A 21,653-nucleotide genomic window follows, 5' to 3' on the forward strand; every position below is an offset into this window, starting at 1 on the left:
CGTCAGCAAAGAAGAGCTGGAGGCAGATAAAGTAAAAAAATGGGCAGCAGTCCAACATCAGTCCGGAAGAACAGCGAACCTACTGCTGGATCTAGGGTTCCAGTGCATGGAGGCCTTAGCCCTATTGGAGGCCAAGGATCTGTCAAACTCCAATATTCCCATTGGCCAGCAGAAGCTTTTGCTTAAAGCTGTGGCTAAGACATTCCCATTCTCACAAGTTGCCAGACCTGGTGGAATCCAAGCCCAGGCTTCCAATGAAGCTCCCAATATGGGATATAATCACTATTCTTCAGTGGAGGGGGAACCCACTGGGCCATTCGCATGTCACCTGTTGACAGGTGAGACATCAGCTGAGCTGACCACAACAAACCAGCCAGCATCAGGAGATAGAGGACTCACAGGCACACCATCAAGTGAGCATGGGCCAGTGAACAGCTATTTGGACAGTGTGTCTAATCTACTGGGGCAGATGAGCCAGGACCAAGATAGAGTTACTGGAAACAATTGTCCTCGGGAATCGGCATCGTGGAGAGACCCTCAAATATATCTTCGTGCAGCAGCTACCACAGGTAAGGGTGCAGCCTATCTAGACTTTGTTGACTTTGTTAATGTAAGGGGTGCCCAAATATTGGAGGAGGTTCTGGGGTCAGCAAAGGGCAGGGAAGGGGGCCAGTTAGTTTTTAAAGCAGGTCCATCGAAGCCCAAATTAGAATCCATCTCGGTTCCACAGTGGTCAGTGGCAAACTTGGCCATCTTATACAAGTTAGTGAAAATTAAATCAAGCCCTTTCTAGGGAAAGGATGTTTGACTACTTATCCTACACTACTCGTATTTATCAGCTCTTGATCTGCTATGAGCAGTCATCAGTCTGGTTTTTCGATAGGGAATATCGAAGGCTGCAGGCTGAAGACCAGTTTCGATGGGGTACTGATGTACCTCATCTCCAAACAGTATATCTAAGGCCTAAACAACCTAGATCTATTCCCCCAACTTACATCAATAAGCAAAAGGGGCAAAAACCTGAGAAACAGGGAACTTGTAGGAAGTACAATACTGTTTCTAGGTGTGACAGGACAAATTGTAGATATGCTCACATTTGTTTGGTCACTGGGTGTCAGCAAAATCATCCTGCCCATTCCCATCAATCTGATAAATAGCCATTAAACTGCCCCACCCATGGTCTGTCCTATGAGGCCTGGGATGAGCTTCTCCCCTCAAATGATTCCGATAGATCCTTTATTCTAAATGGTATTAATAATGATTTTGATATTGTTGATCCAAACTCATCCCCCATTCCTTGTGAAGCTCCCAATCATCCCTCTGCATCTATCCACAGCCCCCTTTACAAGTTGGCCTAAAAACAAGTTCAGACAGAGATAGATAATGGTAATTACATCCCTACTTCCACTAAACCCCTAATCATTAGCCCTATAGGGGTTATCCCTAAAACATCTGGGGGTGTCAGGCTTATCCATGACTGTAGCCGGCCAACAGGACAGGCAGTTAATGACTATTGTACACAGCTGGACAAACAAAAGTTTCAGTCTATAGATGATGCAGTTGGACTGCTCACCCCAGCTTGTTTTATGGCTAAGGTTGACCTTAAATCAGCCTATAGATCTGTAGCTATAAGTGAACATAGTCAAATGATAACAGGGCTCCAATGGTTTTTTAATGGGGAACCTAATTATTTCTATGATTCCAAGCTACCCTTTGGTGCAAAGGCAAGTCCAGGTATTTTTCATAGAATTACACAAGCCATTCGTAGGATTATGTCTTGTGCCGGACACCATAATCTGGTGGTTTACTTAGATGACTTCTTCATTTGTGCAGATACTCAGGAGGAATGCTCCACTATGCTAGCATATCTTATAAGCCTGTTGAGAAAGCTAGGATTTCTTATTGATTGGTCTAAGGTACATGGTCCAGCTCAGGTTATGACATTTCTGGGTGTAGAGATTGACTCGGTCAGCATGATGTTACAATTACCTTTAGAAAAGCTGGAAGCTCTTAGATCCGATATTTGTGATTGCCACTGTTATCCGAGGCGGGCGAGTATTTCTCCGCCGTTTGATTAACTCTATGGCAGCCCTTAAAAAGCCGGGCCATAAAATCAAGTTATTGGGCCCAATGTTGCAAGATATTGAAGGGTGGGAATCAGGCTATCACTGTTCAAGAGAAGGTCATTGATACTCAATAACATCCCCTTCACTGCCCTGTATACAGATGCATGTTCTGTTGGGGGTGGGGGACACTGGGGGGAGGACTGGTTCTACACAGCCTGGCCTCAAGATTTTCCTCAAGCCATGCATTGGCATATTAATGAAAAAGAGCTACTTTCAGTAGTTGTGGCAGCTTATCGTTGGGCCCCCTATTGGGCCAACATGAAGGTATATGTTTTTAGTGATAACTCCACTACAGTAGCCAGTTTAAACAAGGGGACTTCCAAAAACCCAATACTCATCGGGCTCATACGGCAGATGTTCTGATTGTTCTGCCCCTCATCTCTTGTGCGTTACGAATAAGACTGGCAGACAGAAAACGGGTACCATCAATGTTTATTTTAACCATCAACCGTAGCACCGTAAGAACTGCAATGATACAAGCAAAACAGTTCTTACAAATATAGTACATAATAATGTGATAACCCTACATGTACATTAATATCATACAGAACTGTTCTATGAACCTGCAATTAGATACATTGAATAGTATCATTTCTGTAGCATATCATCTTATTTCAACTTGCTCTTTATAATGATGTACATATAATGTAATACATTATGTTATTTAGTATCTAATTTACAAAAAATCTAGTGCGTAATATGTAACCAATCAACATGGACTATTGTTGTCGATATAAGTTCATACATCAAGATCATCATGAAAATATCGACATACAATTATTATAATTATTTTAAAATGTAAAAGGTCACGGCATCACTCTTTCCTTAACCGAATTATTGGTCGATACAGTTAATACTGCCTAAATACATGTAATACTGTCGAATAACCTGACAATAACACTAAACTGTAGTTACTTAATTTATACAGACATACTTCAATGAAATTCATGAATAGCATATTAGCATATGCATTTAAACAGAATTTACTGTATAAACTTACGCTGTAGGGACACCCAGCTGGGCATTCATGCTCTCACGACACACGTAACATAAGACTGGATATATTATACTCTCAACGAGATTCACTGTATAAAACTTACTATCAGTTACGTACAGAACGATAAAACCATATTCTCTATAACCTGACAGTGCTAGATGTGTACCATACAGAACGATGGAACCATATTCTGCACGAAATAACAATACTGGATTTATACCATACAAATCACATTGTTGCTATATATTGTACCTGGTGTCTGACACAGATGTAAATATGATTTCAATCACGAAAAACTTATGAACAACATTTCACAATAAAAATGACTAACTAGCACGTAAAATGATATTTATGGTATTCTGATGACACGATTGACGTTAATCAATGTAATTTTATAAACACACCTCATGAACTTGGCGAGAGCTTGGTAATAAGATTCAATATAATAATCAGAACGCCGTTCCGGCACACTGATTGTCTGTTCTGTTCAACTTCCATATAGTTGCTCGGCACATTAAAGGTGTTAACAATATCATGGCAGACACAGTGTCTCGGCTGCATGAAGTTGCACATTTTCAGCAATTTTTCAGCTTGAATCTTTTTCACAAGCCCTATCACAACTCTCTACTCCAGTTTCAAATGATTTATATATTTATGGCCATGGGAAAGGAAAAATCAATCATTGTAGGCTAAGAATGGGTCTTAGCGCCCTGAACAAACAAAGATTCTTATACCGATTAACACCCAATACATATTGTGACGACTGTACAGATTCCCCCGAAGACGAAAAACATTTCTTTTTGACCTGTCCGAAATATAACAACTTGCGTATGAAATTGTTAAGAAAAAATTGCAACGAATTTGCTCCAAATGTAAATCCAGATCTCATTGTAAATCTTATGCCTGATCTCCTTTTAAACATTATATTGCATGGCTCCGACAACAATACCGATTCCTCAAACAAAAATATTTTTGACTTTGTATTTGAGTATATTGTTGATTCAAAAAGGTTCTAATTTCATCTTATGACACCCCCCTAAGGTTCTAATTTCATCTTATGACACCCCCCTTCCCCTCGCCCCCCCCCCCCCCCCCCCCCCCCCCACCCCCCCACATCTTCACTTTCTTTGCTTTACCACTTTCCCTCTATCCACATCCTTCCTCTCCACCTCATCTACTTTATGTTATGGAATGTATGTGTGAGTGAGAGAGCGTGTGTTATGATTACGTCTTGTACATACTGTATTGTTTTATGTGTTGAGGAGAGCATCTCGTAGCCCTAGGGCTGTTTGTGATCCTCATTAAACAAATAAAGAATTAGAACAACGCTTGTGCTACATTTTCTTCGTGATATTTTAGTTCTTGGTTACAAAAATTATATAGAAATTAAAGCTGCAAAGGGGAATAACTCTTATTAGTCTATTAGTATGTTAAGTAATATTCTATTTGTTTATATTTTCTTAAACAATTACAACTTTTTTCATTGCGACTAAATGAAATTGAGCACAAGATAAAAAAAAATAGAATCTACACCAAGCTAAGGGCAAATTTGTTGCAAATAAACTGGTTTAGGTTTGGGTTTATGGTTTAAACCTGGTTTTCAAAACGGTTTGTAAACTAAAACTGGTTTGCTCTTGAGAAACAAATGCGAAATTCTAGTTTTCAATATGGTGTCTTTGGGAGAAAAAGCTTCAGAGCAGTATTTGAAACGTTAATATCTCCTGAACGCACAAAAATCCCCCGAATCCCAAATTATGTTGAAGACATACTTCCACAATGCAATGACAGGGAAACGCATGCAGTTCTAGCAGACTTTTTTTCAAACACAAGGGAAAACTGTCATACCAATGGGAAAACAATTTTTAATATTTATAATTTATATTTTATTTGTCCAGTCAAATGACACTACAAGCCATAGTTGGCAAGTTTGGAGCACGTAGCGCACTTCAAGAGCACATTCTGCATGTGTGTTGACAACATTCGCCATCTTGTTTTCAGAAACGAAACCTTCCAAACCACAACCGGTGGTGGTTTGAATGGTTTGATAAACTAGTTTAGGTTTATCAGAAACAAATGAATGAACCGGTTTCAGTTTAAATGTGGTTTGAAACTGGTTTACTCAACAAATGGAAAGTTTACAGAACCGGTTTGAAACTAAAACTGGTTTTAGGAGAACAAATTCGCCCTAAGTCTAAATATTAGAATATTCATGGTGCAAGGTGCCTTAAAATAGGCCTCGGAAAATGTATATTTAGAGTGATTTCCCTTCAATACCGGCATCATGCAGTCATGACGATTACGACGCTTCGCACGTTCGTTATAAAGTTTAGGCTGCATGGCTTGCTTACGAGGAATTGATTTTGTAAAATTAATTAGAAAAGAGGTTTTAACATTTTTTGTCTCTTTCATATAGTAGGAACAATTCAGGATAACGCCATAACAAAAACGTAACAATAGCATAGCTTGTGTTGTGTCAAGACTACAGTAACGTTAGGGTACTTCAATTTCTGTCTGTAATTATAGAACTGGTAGGCCTACAGTAGTGTACGAAGCTTATTGCAGTATTTCTGTGCTAGTAGGCTTATCTTATATGTCTCAAAATTATTAAGTAAAAAGAATGAAGAAAAGGAATGGCTTCAAACAAGTCATAATCTTGACACGAATTCGACATACGTGTGCTTAGACAAGCAAGAGTCTTTGACACCAGTTAAAAGCATGGAACTCCGTCATATACAAAGTGTGAGGGCAGCCTTCAACCCTGCATACACACAGCTGGCGACGGATGGGTTATACCTGGCCTTACCCCATACACGCTGTTCTGTTGGCGTCTGGAGTCTGCAGCACCTGGCATTTAAGGTTTGTCTGTTTTGATTTATGTAGTTTCTACTTATAATGTAGGCCTAATTGAGAATGTATACATGTGTAACAGGAGAAAGAGAAAATGTGGCAGCCAGACTGGGGTTCGAACCCGGTGCCATGCAGGACCCTCCGAACTCTAGACAGATACTCTACAAATACTACCTAACTGAGCTACCTGGTCGCCAATGATCGACCCAGTCCAGTTCTGCTACACATGTGCATTGTTGAAGGGTTTTTTTTGTATGTGTTGTATATACTGTATGTGTGTTAAGGTAAACAGCAAGAGGGCAAGGCAAAAAGTCACATACCAAAGTCTGGTTTTGTGCTTTGATCACTATATATACAGAGTAATGGCCCTTTGTTCATTCCACTTTTATACCTAATTACCAGCTCAAAGTGGCGCCTATTTTAGTGGCCATGGCTCTTCAAATTCAAACTATTGGCAACCAGTTTTTGACATATAACTTATAAGGCACCTGCATGTACAGGCCACCAAGAATTGTGTAAATTTGTTATTTCATTCATTTTTCAAAGGTTGCAGTCAATGCTAAAATGAAGTTCACAATCAAAAAGTTACAGAGAGATGTTATACTGAACTTAAGAATTAAAAGATTTTTAAAATTATTTATGACAACTTGTCTTGGCCGGGCCACTAGCATTTCCATTGGTGCCTAGATTTTATGACTTGCTAGCCAAATAGGCCACATGGTAAAAATATCAACTTTAAGTCCTGCCAGTAACCCTTAATCAAGTAGTGTATAACAAGGTATGGACAGAATATTAATGGTCCTCAGAAAAAACCCACATGTACCTCACTTGAGTGAATTTTACAGTTTGTCCTTTTTTTTTTTTAAACCTTTAATCTACTGTAGCCTCTTGAACTGGAGGGACACAGGAAAATACTGACAAGTATCTCCCTAGGAAATAGGAGCTCCCCCAAATTACTATGCTCAGCTGCAGAGGACTATGTGATAGTATGGAACCTGTTACAGGCAAGACAAATGGTGGACAAAGGCAAGTTGTGGTGTATCTACTTGGTAATATATCAGCTAGGGTCTGCCACTGCCATAATTGGTTAACCATGAACCACTGATACAAGGTTTTATCTGTTTAGTGTTCTACCCTTGTCAAATTGTGAAATACATGTACATAATCTGATAAATTATTCACTGGTAATCATGTTGTAATGGTGTTAACTATTGTAGATCTCCCTCTTAATTAACAGAATGTATATCACCCATGTGCCTAGTACATAACATTCTGCTATTGTTTTGTTACTGTTTGCTTACAGGGATTCAGATCCGTGGTCAAATCATTGGTACAACTCTTGGCCACATCCACTACTGCTCTTTCAGCCCTGATGATACACTTGTGGCTGCTTGTTGTGGGGCTGATGTCCTCATCTTGGATGCCACTGTAAGGTTATAGTTTGGTTTAACAATTCATTTGTTTCATTTTGTGTGCAAAAAAAAATGTTTTACATTTTTTTGCCTATGATCACAAATTCCATTTTTTTCAATGTCTAGTTCATCCCCAAATTAATAGCATACATGTATACACTTATTCAACCTATGATTGGCATGATAACATATCTTTGTAACCTATCAGTTATGTATCAAAAGTAGCAAGAATGCCATATGTTCATATATACATTGCAATATTTTTGCAGTTTGATTTGTTCACGTTGAAAGGACATAACACCAACCCCGGTAATAAATAAGAAACTTAGAAATTATATTCTGATCAAACTCACTGTGTTTTTATACATTGTGACCTTATTAAATGTGGGTGAAATATATGTTGGAAATGTGTCCAGATCTGTGTAGTTTACCACCGTAGAACACAAGCACCATATGGTATCAGCTTTGTATTGTGTTTGGTTTTAAGTCAGGCTAGTAGTAAATACAATGTTGTAGGGTTAAGTTTTTCTTACTTCAAGATTCAATGTTCATCAAACCCTCCCAATTTGTGTGGAAGATTCTTGATTTTGGATCCTAAATGAAGACAGTAAAACTTCTTTACTGTTCATAAGTTAAAAAATCTTAACTAGTCCCAAAAAATGTAAGTTCAAAATACCTTTATGTAATTTCAAGATATTATTGTCTCAAATTTTGAACATATGCAACTTCTTCAATGGGAATTCCAACAAGTTGGCAAGAACATGCTATATTTGGCTGAATGTGTTTGTACACACTGTTATATATCTTAGAGAATGAAATTTAGCCAGTAAGAAGCTAATGCATTATGGAAAAGTTTCGGACTACACACATGCTTTGTTTGAAATTTTACAGAAAGAGCGACAGGTAGCTACTGTCGAGGGTCACACAAGTAAACTGACCAGTGCTGAATTCTGTCCACACTATTCAGCTACACTGGTCACCATATCAGAGGATAGGACATTCAAGGTAAATTTCTCCTTGTGGGAAAAATGGAACTGTCATATTTGACAATAATTATATGCATTTAATATTAATTTCAAATTGGCAATTTTGTTTAAATATATAAAAACAAATGGAATTATCTTTATGACTCTACTAAAGCTCAATATATAGCTGTCAGATAATAATCAGAAAGATATTTCAGGTACTGGTAGATACTTCCAACAACAGAAACATAGATTAACTACAGCCTGGGACAAATTCATTCACTTTGTGATATCTATAAATCTATATTTGTTAAGGTGTGGAATATAGAAGATTTTACTCTGATATATCAATCACCAATCCTCACAGCTTCTCCATTCATCAGTATGGCAATGAATCTCACTCAGCCACAGGTTGCCATAGGAACAGCTGATGGACAGGTACATATTCCAGTAGTGATTCAGACAGAATGTACAATACTGTATAAATATGTATTTTATGTTAACATGGTGTTTTGAAAACAGCTGTCACTGCACTTGATATTGATAACATATAATCCATGATAGTTTATCCAATCACTAAAATAAACCTGCCTTAGTGACCACCTGGATTAAGCAATCCCCTCTCATATGTGACCATATTATTCATTCCCAATATTTTTTTATTATTTGCCATACTAGTTACCTGAACCTGGATTAAGAGACCACCTGTCAAATGTGACCTTTTTTTATTGTCTCCCTTGGAAGGTCACATATGACAGGTTTGACTGTATAATATACAATGCATCACATTACTTTATGTAAACCATGTGCTCACGTGCAGTTCACATATCAAACTGGGGAAAAAGTTCATTACATAGCCTAGCAACAATATACCAGTTGGGAAGGAAGGGGGCTGGATAACAAAGCTATTTTGTATTAGAAAATGTATTTACTCTTAAATTCTTAATCATAAAAGCAAATGTGTATTTGTAATAATAAGGGGAGCTGACAGTTTAATTTTATATACAATTAAATGGTACATTGATATGTTTTTTTTTCCTACCCATAGGTTCGAGTTTTTGATTTGACAGATGGACAGGGGTTTCGACAGCTGCATCAAATTGATGTGGCAAAACTTATGAGGAAACAAAAGTCTTCCCAGCAGATTCCATCTTCACCATCATCGTCATCAGGTAGATCCAACAAAACATACTAATCTAGTAAAAATAAGGTGTTGCAGTATCTGAGGAACCTCCTGTTATATATTGTGTTCATGATTTCTCATTTCTGCAGTCATTTTATTCTTTAAAATTGAGGTAGGCATAGTGTACTGCTTAAAAAGAACATATTGTTTCTTAGTGCACTTATAAAAATTCTAAATATAAATGCTTCTGTATAATATTTGTAATAAATTATAAATAGTTGCTGTTTAATTTGATAATTTGAACACATGCAGGCCCTGTAACCATCAGTAGTAAGCCCACATGGAAGAGGGTTGACCAGAATGAGATTGTGCCGACTGGTGACCAGGATGTGGAGGACGAAGCTGAGGCAGGCTGCTCAGTTCTGAGCCTTTACTTCACCTTTCTGCCTCAAGGTGGTGCTGAAGTCAATGATCATTCATCAAAACCTGCATTTTTACAACACAACAGCACTGTAGTAAAGTAGGTACTTTACTGGAAGCTTGAGATACAAATTCTACGTACAATGTACATACATATTGCATGTACCCATTTACAATTCATCCACCATATTACTGAATTCTTTTGAAACTTGATGTCCAACAACATATGAGAGATTTTAGTGGTGCATTTTTCACTGTAAATAGACAGTAACTTTTAGTCAAAATGCATTACCAGTGCAGTATCTATTTAACAACAGCTATAAACTTACTGTCTTTGCTTTAATATCATTGTGGCAAAAGATACGGTTATGAATTTCCTACTGTAAAAGACCTAACCTATGCATATTTCAAAACGACCAAAAACATTACATATTAAGGGACAAAGTTACCTTATACAGTATATATTACTTCATAAAAAACACACTGCATGAAGTATCTCAGAAAACTATAGTACAATTAAACATTGGTTATGGAGATACTTTGTTATGGTGCTATAATGAAACTACATTTGTCACCCAAATGTATGTGGACATTTATCAATGAAGAATCATGATTTATTCCAGGGACCTTTTGAGATCCAGTCCTATGTTGGTGGTTGGAACAACAGGTGCCCTGGTTCAGATCAATGCCAAGACACTGGATGTCTGTAAATTTTGGGACCTCCAAGGTAGAATATTCATTTCTCTTTCTCATGCATACCTTTTGTTGTCAATGTGACATATATGTATCTGTTGTTAGGTAACACATCTTACTGTTGTCAAGATAATTAACACATACCTTGCCTGATGTCACAGTAACATATACATAGCTGTTGTCAAGGAAACACATGCCTTACTATTGTCAAGGAAACACATCTTGCTGTTGTCAAGGTAACACATGCCTTAATGTTGCCAAGGTGACACACTCATTACTGTTGCCAAGGTAATATGTTCATAATGTTGTCAAGGTAACACATGCCTTACTGTTGTCAAGGTAACATGTACAAATATTACAGTTGTCAAGGTAACAAGCCTTTTTACTGTTGGAAGACTTACTGTGTTTCATTTCCTCTATATTTGATTGAGCTTCTGTGTAAAGTTCAATAAATAAATATAACAAATTACTAGTCTACAGCTTATCTGATCGGATAGTTTCAGATTGTCTTCATTTTGCTGTTGTTTATTCACAGATCCAATACAGGTGGATAATGGCCTTGACACAGATACAGTCTCCATAAATGCTGCTGGGGCTGTCTACATTTCCCAGAGTGCAAATGCACAAAAGGTTAGTCAAATAATTTTTGGCTATTTTTGAAGATAGTATAGAATCATAAAGAAAAAGATAAATTGATAAAGACATTTGTCTTCTATTTTCTTCATGAATGACTGGTATTTATATTCGTGTGGCTGTTATTAATGTTTTTTATCCAAAAAATGATAACAGCTGGGTACATAGTAGCAATTTTGAATACATTTTAAACTTTATTTAACAATAATGAGGATTTCCTGACGTAATTTTCCTTTGACAGCTATGGTGTATTGTCTGTGGCCATTTTCAAAACACTGTCCATATTTTGGAGTGGTGCCATGGATCTGCTGTGGATGAGATAACCTCTGACCTTAACAACATAGAGGTCGGTGAACAGAGCTCTAACTTACCTTCATGGGCGATGAACAGCGTGGACAACAGTGACTTACTTACGCAGGCCCAGAAAGCAGATGAATTAACTGTTCTCTCTAAGTAAGTCAAACAAGTATTTTCATGCCATGTTATAGGGCCATATAGTGCTACCCATATCTGCTCTGTCCCATGGCCTCGCCATTGTGTTCCATCCCATTCCATCTTGTACTGAATCTGTTGCATATTTGAAGAACCACTCATCACATTTGGTTCAGCTGTACCTACCTGATCTTATTCTGACGGTCATCGGTCAAAGTTTAAGGTCAATACTAAAAATTAGAGAGAAACTTACCAATAAAGTTGACAGTACATTGAGTTATGTTATGGGTCTCTGCATATTGAAAATATGTTTGATTTCAAAATAACAAAGACTGATATCACATTTTGCAGTGTGGCATTAGCTGATAATTCACCACTCAGGTCTGAGCTTGTCTTTAAAGTGAAGGAGGACACAAGGACAAAGAAACAGAAAGGTTTGTATGTTCACTTACTGTCCTTTAATTTGAAGACTCAGATATGAAACAATATAGATATTATTCTGTTACTTCACATAAAACATATACATGTAATACAAGCTAATTGTTTTTTACTGCTGTGTTTTATAGGTTATCTTACCCCAAACAAGAAGCCTGGACAACGCATTGAAGATCAACCACTGACATTCAAAAATAGTGTCAGGTCCTCAGGATATACTGCCTCTCCAAGGTGATTCAGAAAAATGGTTTTAGTACAAGGGGAGGTAATATTTCTGTCTGAATAAACAATCTGTACAAGGGGAGGCAATGTTTCAGTCTAAAAAACATCTACATGTAAAAAAACTAAAGGGACATGAAACTTGTCAATACATTTTATCTACAAGGGGAGATAATACCTGTCTGTATATTGTCTCTACACTATCTCTACAAGGGGAAGTTTTATGTTTATCTCTTGCCTGTGTAACTTTATATATGGTAAATGTCAACATTTTCTGCAGTATAATTATCAATGTTACACAATAAGTATATTTATGTCATGTGATGGCTGACATTGGAAATGATGCATTCTGAGATGATTTGTGAACAAAATGAGAAAAAGATTTTCTTATGACACTGTTGTAGGAATACCATGTTTAAACCAAGAACAGACTTCTCCAGTAGTGCTTCAGGGGCCAAACGACTTCCTAAATCAGCTTCGTCTGGGTCTGTAGTTGGGTGAGTCCATAATCATTATTTCACCATTCTAATGAAAAGTAAGCATTTACTTATGATACTTTAGAGACGATTCTTTTTTTATCCTTTATACCAAGGTATCCTTTATTATACACCTAAAAAAAATGTATTAAAATTCAATGGACATATTATAGTATATGGTCTCTGAATCTGTCCAGATGTCAGTCTGTTTGCCAATTAATAGTTGGTTAAACCTTTGAGGCAAGTTTCATCAGTTACTTAAGTCTGATAATGCTTTATTGTACTTACTTTTGTCATAAATGTTCTTGTGTGGTCTAATATTGATAGTCTCATTTGTGAAAATAATTACTTCTACCTTATATTCTATATACAGAGGAATCCATTATATAGAGATGTTTCTTGTTCATCTTTCATAGTTTATCATTTAAAAAATATAACATAGAAACATGAAATACATGTTTCTTCTTATTGGTCTTTATAAAGTGTTCCTAAATCCAGAGGTTTCCTGATTGTAGAGGTTTCTGTGCCTACAGATGTTCCTGTGTTTACATTCCTTATATTTTTATTTTCACAGGAAGGTGAACCAGAAACAGTATCCTACTGACTGTTCAGCACCGTCCGTGTTACAGACCAAGCTGAATGTCGCTGAACGCCCAACACCAATCCATTCTGTCAGATTTTCTGGTACTGTTTAATACTCATGTTACATTTTATTTACTGTTTTTGAAATGAAGATGGACAGCTGAATCTAACAAATTTAACTATACATTACAAATCATTTGTACCACTAGATATGAGTAATGTTTTGTTCAATGATCACTGGAATATGTCTCCATATTTTGACTTATCCTTGATTTGATATTTGATGTAGATGATGGTCAGTGTTTAGCTTGCGGTTTGGCCAACAAGTCAGCACAGATGTTTTCCATGCCTTTGACTGGTAAAGGATCCAGCTTTGTTGGTAAGTACCAATAAAACAAGTCGAGAGAAACAATATTTGAACCAACATTATTTTAATTTTCTTTAAAGGCTCAAACAGGCAGTGTTAGGTTTTAAAGGCAGTGTCCTTATTGGCCACTTAAGATTTTAAAGGTGAATGTGAAATTTAACTGCAGGGCATGACCACACTGTATCCTGTGTGAATTGGAGTCATGACGGTAACTGGCTGATCAGTTCCTCAGACGACAGGACAGCATGTGTATGGGGGAAGGGACGGTCCGAACCACTACTGACCTTTACCACCACAGTAAATAACTTCTCCGTCGACAAGGAGGGTGCTCAGCCGCAGAAACCTACCAAGGTCAGGATCAGACAAGAAAGTCACATTTATTTACTGCTTGCATGTACAATGTAGATATTCAATAAAAAAAAACTTCTGTCATTTAAAGGTGTTTCACCTTTTTTAACATGCCCAGTTTAAAATGAAAAGTGTATCATAATGTCTAGATCTCCACTGTCCTTTCTGTAACAGCATATTGTGTATGTTTGTTTCCTCAAATATTTTCCAGGACAACCCTCCATTCCCCAGGGAGGTGAAGTTTGGCCGGTTCTACTACATGGATAAATTTATCCTCCTCACCTCAGGAAGTACAGTGTACATGTACAAGTACCACCTGGATCTCACCAAACAGGATATCAAAAGGTCAGTCGATACACAACACACGTACAATGATTGTTGTATATTCAAAGCCTTGCTGTGGCTCCATGACAAGTCTTGTTAAGGGAATAATTCTCTTAGTGAACCGTTTTCAATAAACTGGGTCCATATGGATTTGTTACAAGCTAAGCATGTTGTACTGCACATTCAATTGTATAATTTTATCTTAGTCATGTAGTATATGTAAACTTTATCTGTGTATATTTGTGTTATTTTTTTTATTTTGTTGCTGTAGATACTTGAGTAAGAGTAGATACAAACTGGTGACAAGTTTCAGTTTGGAGGCACAGCAAATCACAGCCCTGTCAGCGGTCAATGGCTTCTACTCCTGTATCCTTATCTCATAAGGCAGAAATCACTGGTACACAAATGTCTGTATTGATGAGAAATCACCGATATAATACACCAAAATCAGTATTAATTAGAATTGAATTAACATAGAGTCTAAATTAACATAGAAGTCACTGGTACAATTAAAACTTCTGTGCAACATAAGTGCTGTTTATGAACTAAGACAAGTCTACCTTACTGCATACTATGTGGTCGTTGCAGTGATTGTTACAGTTGATATGTATGGTCACCTTCAGTCACATGACTGGTCATTTCTCTTAGGATGTGTTCATGTCAGGGATTGGTCAGTTTAGTTTCGTGATTGGTCAGTTGCTGCAGTTTTCAAGCATCATAAGTTTTTTCTGTGCGCCTTAAGTTTTTCTGTTTTCCACCACTAACCCCACCACACAACCATTTCAGATTATGCCTGGGGTTATAGCACACCTCCCCACCACACGACCATTTCAGATGATGCCTGGGGTTATAGCACACCTCCCCACCACACGACCATTTCAGATGATGCCTGGGGTTATAGCACACCTCCCCACCACACGACCATTTCAGATGATGCCTGGGGTTATAGCAGCTGTTAAAATTCATTAAGGCAGTTTAAGTGAGTAAACACTTGCCAGCTGTTTTCGAGCATGGATAAATCGTACCTCCCCAGAATAAGGGTTGGGGCACCCCACTCTGCAGCAAATTTATTCGAGGGCTTTTTACATCATTATGTAATTTGTAAGTCCCCCAAGAATTATAAAGTTTACTTACTATTCACAATATTGCTTCCTTATTCGGCTCCGTCAGCTACAATACTAATTTGCTCAATTCGTTAATGGCCAAGTCAACCTAAGGCAATACAAACAACACAGCTGTTATAGCCCCTTAGCCCAAATGTAATCAATGTATGTTTGTATTAACATAGAAATCACTGCTACAATACACTAAAGTCTGTATCAACATAGAAATCACTGGTACAATACACCAAAGTCTGTATTTACATAAATCACTGCTACAATACACCAAAGTCTGTATCAACATAGAAATCACTGGTACTATACATCAAAGTCTGTATCAACATAGAAATCACTGTATTAACATAGAAATCACTGTTACAATACACCAAAGTCTGTATTAACATAGAAATCACTTGTACAATACACCAAAGTCTGTATTTACATAAATCACTGCTACAATACACCAAAGTCTGTATCAACATAGAAATCACTGGTACAATACACCAAAGTCTGTATTAACATAGAAATCACTTGTACAATACATCAAAGTCTGTATCAACATAGAAATCACTGTATTAACATAGAAATCACTGTATTAACATAGAAATCACTGTATTAGAAATCACTGTATTAACATAGAAATCACTGTATTAACATAGAAATCACTGTATTAACATAGAAATCACTGGTACAATACACCAAAGTCTGTATTAACATAGAAATCACTGATACAATACACCAAAATCTGTATTAACATAGAAATCACTGGTACAATACACTAAAGTCTGTATTAACATAGAAATCACTGGTACAATACACCAAAGTCTGTATTAACATAGAAATCACTGGTACAATACACCAAAGTCTGTATTAACATAGAAATCACTGGTACAATACACCAAAGTCTGAATTAACATAGAAATCACTGGTACAATACAACAAAGTCTGTATTAACATAGAAATCACTGGTACAATACACCAAAGTCTGTATTAACATAGAAATCACTGGTACAATACACCAAAGTCTGTATTAATATAGAAATCACTGTATTAACATAGAAATCACTGGTACAATACACCAAAGTCTGTATCAACATAGAAATCACTGTATTAACATAGAAATCACTGGTGCAATACACCAAAGTCTGTATTTACATAAATCACTGCTACAATACACCAAAGTCTGTATTAACATAGAAATCACTTGTACAATACACCAAAGTCTGTATTTACATAAATCACTGCTACAATACACCAAAGTCTGTATCAACATAGAAATCACTTGTACAATACATCAAAGTCTGTATCAACATAGAAATCACTGTATTAACATAGAAATCACTGTATTAACATAGAAATCACTGTATTAACATAGAAATCACTGGTACAATACACCAAAGTCTGTATTAACATAGAAATCACTGATACAATACACCAAAATCTGTATTAACATAGAAATCACTGGTACAATACACTAAAGTCTGTATTAACATAGAAATCACTGGTACAATACACTAGTTATTATAGATCAATGGACAATACACCAAAGTCTGTATTAACATAGAAATCCTGGTACAATACAACAAAGTCGGTATTAACATAGAAATCACTGGTACAATACACCAAAGTCTGTATCTAACATAGAAATCACTGGTACAATACCACCAAAGTCTGTATTACCTAGAAATCACTGGTCAATACCTCAAAGTCTGTATTTACATAGGAATCACTGGTACAATACACCAAAGTCTGTATTAATATAAAATCACTGTATTAACTAGAAAATCACTGGTACCCAATACACCAAAGTCTGTATCAACATAGAAATCACTGTATTAACATAGGAAATTACTGGTGCAATACACCAAAGTCTGTATTTACATAAATAACTGCTACAATACACCAAAGTGTGTATTAACATAGAAATCACTTGTACAATACACCAAAGTCTGTATTTACATAAATCACTGCTACAATACACCAAAGTCTGTATCAACATAGAAATCACTTGTACAATACATCAAAGTCTGTATCAACATAGAAATCACTGGTACAATACACCAAAGTCTGTATTAACATAGAAATCACTGGTACAATACACCAAAGTCTGTATCAACATAGAAATCACTGTATTAACATAGAAATAACTGTATTAACATAGAAATCACTGGTACAATACACCAAAGTCTGTATTAACATAGAAATCACTGATACAATACACCAAAGTCTGTATTAACATAGAAATCACTGGTACAATACACCAAAGTCTGTATTAACATAGAAATCACTGCTACAATACACCAAAGTCTGTATTAACATAGAAATCACTGCTACAATACACCAAAGTCTGTATTAACATAGAAATCACTGCTACAATACACCAAAGTCTGTATTAACATAGAAATCACTGGTACAATACACCAAAGTCTGTATTAATATAGAAATCACTGTATTAACATAGAAATCACTGGTACAATACACCAAAGTCTGTATCAACATAGAAATCACTGGTACAATACACCAAAGTCTGTATTAACATAGAAATCACTGGTACAATACACCAAAATCTGTATTAACATAGAAATCACTGATACAATATGTACATCAAAGTCTGTATTAATATAGAAATCACTGGTACAATACACCAAAGTCTTTATTAACATAGAAATCACTGATACAATACACCAAAGTTTAGTTTCACTGGTTACCTTAAGCTCAAGTATATTCCTTATCAAATGGTTAGACCTAGTGCTATGTGCAGGGACTAACAAGAGTTTGGAGGTACGGGATATGAATGTTGATAAAACTGTCCGAACCATGACTGACGTCCACACAAAACCAGCTCATGTTATCTGTCAGAATGAGGTGAGGCCTTTTACACAATTTATTACCAGCTATATATTAAGTGAATTTTCTAAGAAAAACTCATACCTATCTTATTGTTTATTTTTCTTGGATGTTTTTTCAAGGCAACATGGTACAAATTTACTGTTCGCTACTATTGTTATCAACAAAGTTGGAAATGTGATTGTCAACATGAATTTTAAAAATAAACTCTTTTTTTTTTCTCTCTCACCAATATAACCAGGGTTCCACATTTACCTCCCATCCTCCAGACGCCTATGATCTCTTTGTGACAGCCGCTGCTGGAGATTGTATCAAACTGTGGGACATCCGAACCAACAGGTAAGTACACATCCCTTGGTACTTATCTACTGATGCTGGTTTGGGTTGTCATATATACCTATACCCTGGCTGTTGTCTAATCAGCCATACATACCTACAACATGGATGCAGTATAAATTTTCAAATTCTAAAGTGTAACTTTCCATACTATTAGGTAGAGTTTTTTTTTTTTGTATTTTGCATTAAGTGACATTTAGAGTTTTTGAATGATATATATACATATAGATATATATATACATATGATATTAATTTAGTTTAATTAAACCTTATTTTATTACATTTTGTTACATTTCATACATTATATACAGGAATATTAACAGGATTAAGAAAAAAAAGTGTATGGATACTATGTTAATTTGTCTCCTTGATATTGTTTGATTTTCTAAATCATTTAATCGGTAGGAGAATCACATTAAAATAATGTGCCTTGTGTTTCAGTATCATGGTCATTTGTTGTTTAGGAAATCACCATTGCATTGTTATGATGCTGACCTGGTACCTTAATATCTTTTTATCATAATTTGCTGTAGGTGTGTGAGGAGATATGAAGGTCACCTCAATAGAGTTTACCCTTGTGGTGTGGATCTCAGTCCGTGTGGTCGTTACCTAGCAACAGGATCTGAAGACAGATCAGTAAGTCAGCCGATCACAGGACTGGATCTAACATTAATGTGCATATAAAAATGTACATATATATACTATGTTAGGGCACTGTTAGATATTATATTAATAATATTCTGATTATTTATAAAACTTAATACAATTGTATAAACCATATATTATTGTTGATGTGACTGAATCGGAATCTTACCTGCTGTAAATTAACCACTACATTGTTGTATGGGGTGACTGATGTGATAATGCTGCAGAGGTTTGGAAAATAGAATTGTTCTTTATCCCTGTTGACAAAATATTGAAAAAAAAACATATCTGTGGCACCATGTGGCATCAATTGTAAAATTAATTCATCTACATATCCATTTAAACACAATAATTTTGCTGTCTTAATTGGCACATCTATGTAAGTTTTTCAATTGTTCGGTCTTGTATTGTGTGACCTAATTACATGACATTGTGTGGATGGGGTCAACAGTCAGGCAATGCTTCATTTATATATATTAGTATTGGACCTTTTAGGTGCCCTTGTATGACTTAATTTGTATGACCTTTTGTTTTTTGGCTGTTGATATAAAGCTCAACAAACATCACCTTGTTTTATATGCAATATTAGTTTTTTACCTTGAATGTCCTTGTCTTTAGACCTTGAATATCCTTGTCTTTCGACCTTGAAAATCCTTGTCTTTTGACCTTTAATATCCTTGTCTTTCAGTTGCTAATGTATGACTCAACAAACATCACCTTCTTTCTATATTAGTGTTTTGTTTTGTAGACATACATCTATGACATAAGAACTGGGACATACTGCCACAAGTTGACTGACCATACAGATGTCGTGTCTGATGTTGCTTTCCACCCTAAATATCCACAGGTGAGTTAATTAAGGTATTGTACCTTAAATTTGACCTACTATTCTACGGTAACAACACCCAGTAAGAAACATACACATCCCACTGGTATAAGTTCTGATATATGAACATAGATATCCATATAATTTATGTAAGTAAATGTAGTAATCCACAGGTAGGGTAAGAACATCCAGATATCTACAGGTAAAAGTACATGACATTGTATTTCGAAATTTTGTTTATTTCATGTGAGTGTCCCAATAGAACAGATGCCGTAGTCTAAGTTCCTCATCCATGCAGGGCTTTTTCTGGGGGCTTTTTGGGGCTGTTAAATGAGCCCCATTCCCAATTGAATTTATTTCATATTAAAGCCAAATTCCCTAAATTTGCAGTTTACTCCTGAAAAAATCTTTCCCAATTCACCAATTTTCTTCCAAATATGAGACAAAAAGGCCCTTTCCCAAACCAGTCCTGTCATCACATATGATCAGATTTGTATAACTCCAGTGCAGCACATTAGAGATATAGTACACATGCATATAGTATCTTCTTTTTAATAACATGAATTTTAGGAAGCTTACCAGTATACAGTCCTTTAGTTTGTTGAGTGGCTATCAAATTTGGTCAAATGAAATTACAATTTGTTGAAAAAATGTTTTACAAGTTATACATAGATATTCATTGATTTACACATGTATGAAATCGCTTTACATTTGCATATGTATTTTTGTTTCTTTTAGCTTCTTTCATGTTCTTTGGCTGGGAAGCTGGTGCTTTATGCTGACAAAATATCCAGCTGACATCGTGAAGTGTTAGTGATACAGTTTTGAAGTTAAGCAGAACATTTGCGGCATTGAAGTCAATTTTACCTGCCATATGAACTAGAACATGACAAGATGTATTCTTTACAAACATCGGCAGCAAGCTGTTCCACTCAAATAGGATTGCACCACTGTCTTCTCTTTGTACCCAGTCACAACACTGCAGCAGACTGCATGTGTTAGTCTACCCAGATACAAGGTTAACACAGTATTGACTGTCAAGGTGTTATGACTGTGTGTTAGTCTACCCAGATACAAGGTTAACACAGTATTGACTGTCAAGATGTTCTGACTGTGTGTTAGTCTACCAAGATACAAGATTAACACAGTATTGACTGTCATGGTGTTCTGACTGTGTGTTAGTCTACCTAGATACAAGGTTAACACAGTATTGACTGTCAAGGTGTTCTGACTGTGTGTTAGTCTACCCAGATACAAAGCTAACACGGTATTGACTGTCAAGATGTTCTGACTGTGTGTTAGTCTACCAAGATACAAGGTTAACACAACATTGACTGTCATGGTGTTCTGACTGTGTGTTAGTCTACCCAGATACAAGATTAACACAGTATTGACTGTCAATGTGTTCTGACTGTGTGTTAGTCTACCAAGATACAAGGTTAACACAGTATTGACTGTCATGGTGTTCTGACTGTGTGTTAGTCTACCCAGATACAAGAT

The 21,653-nt window shown here is 36.3% G+C and overlaps 1 protein-coding gene across 1 annotated transcript; it reads left to right on the plus strand.

Moving 5' to 3' along the window:
- Nucleotides 1–5,371: 5,371 nt before the first annotated feature.
- Nucleotides 5,372–21,602, plus strand: LOC117323608 (WD repeat-containing protein 27-like). Its single transcript, XM_033878924.1, has 23 exons — nucleotides 5,372–5,979; nucleotides 6,855–6,996; nucleotides 7,274–7,398; nucleotides 8,274–8,387; nucleotides 8,663–8,785; nucleotides 9,396–9,519; nucleotides 9,783–9,990; nucleotides 10,514–10,617; nucleotides 11,119–11,213; nucleotides 11,458–11,669; nucleotides 12,000–12,082; nucleotides 12,215–12,314; nucleotides 12,707–12,799; nucleotides 13,353–13,462; nucleotides 13,650–13,739; nucleotides 13,894–14,078; nucleotides 14,287–14,420; nucleotides 14,671–14,765; nucleotides 18,243–18,364; nucleotides 18,588–18,685; nucleotides 19,216–19,318; nucleotides 20,076–20,174; nucleotides 20,892–21,602. The coding sequence occupies exons 1-23, from the start codon at nucleotides 5,839–5,841 to the stop codon at nucleotides 20,949–20,951; spliced, it is 2,760 nt and encodes a 919-aa protein (XP_033734815.1). The 5' UTR covers nucleotides 5,372–5,838; the 3' UTR covers nucleotides 20,952–21,602.
- The last annotated feature ends 51 nt before the right edge of the window (nucleotides 21,603–21,653 follow it).

Source organism: Pecten maximus, chromosome 3, assembly GCF_902652985.1.
Source record: "Pecten maximus chromosome 3, xPecMax1.1, whole genome shotgun sequence".
NCBI classification, from domain to species: Eukaryota; Metazoa; Mollusca; class Bivalvia; order Pectinida; family Pectinidae; genus Pecten; species Pecten maximus.

What these genes read in the sequence shown, in the direction of transcription:
- LOC117323608 (XM_033878924.1), top strand. Translation starts at nt 5,839, where the DNA reads ATGGAACTCCGTCATATACAAAGTGTGAGGGCAGCCTTCAACCCTGCA. An exon ending in TGCAGCACCTGGCATTTAAG is followed by an intron (nt 5,980 to 6,854) that starts GTTTGTCTGTTT and finishes AATCTACTGTAG; the next exon opens with CCTCTTGAACTGGAGGGACA. An exon ending in AAGACAAATGGTGGACAAAG is followed by an intron (nt 6,997 to 7,273) that starts GCAAGTTGTGGT and finishes GTTTGCTTACAG; the next exon opens with GGATTCAGATCCGTGGTCAA.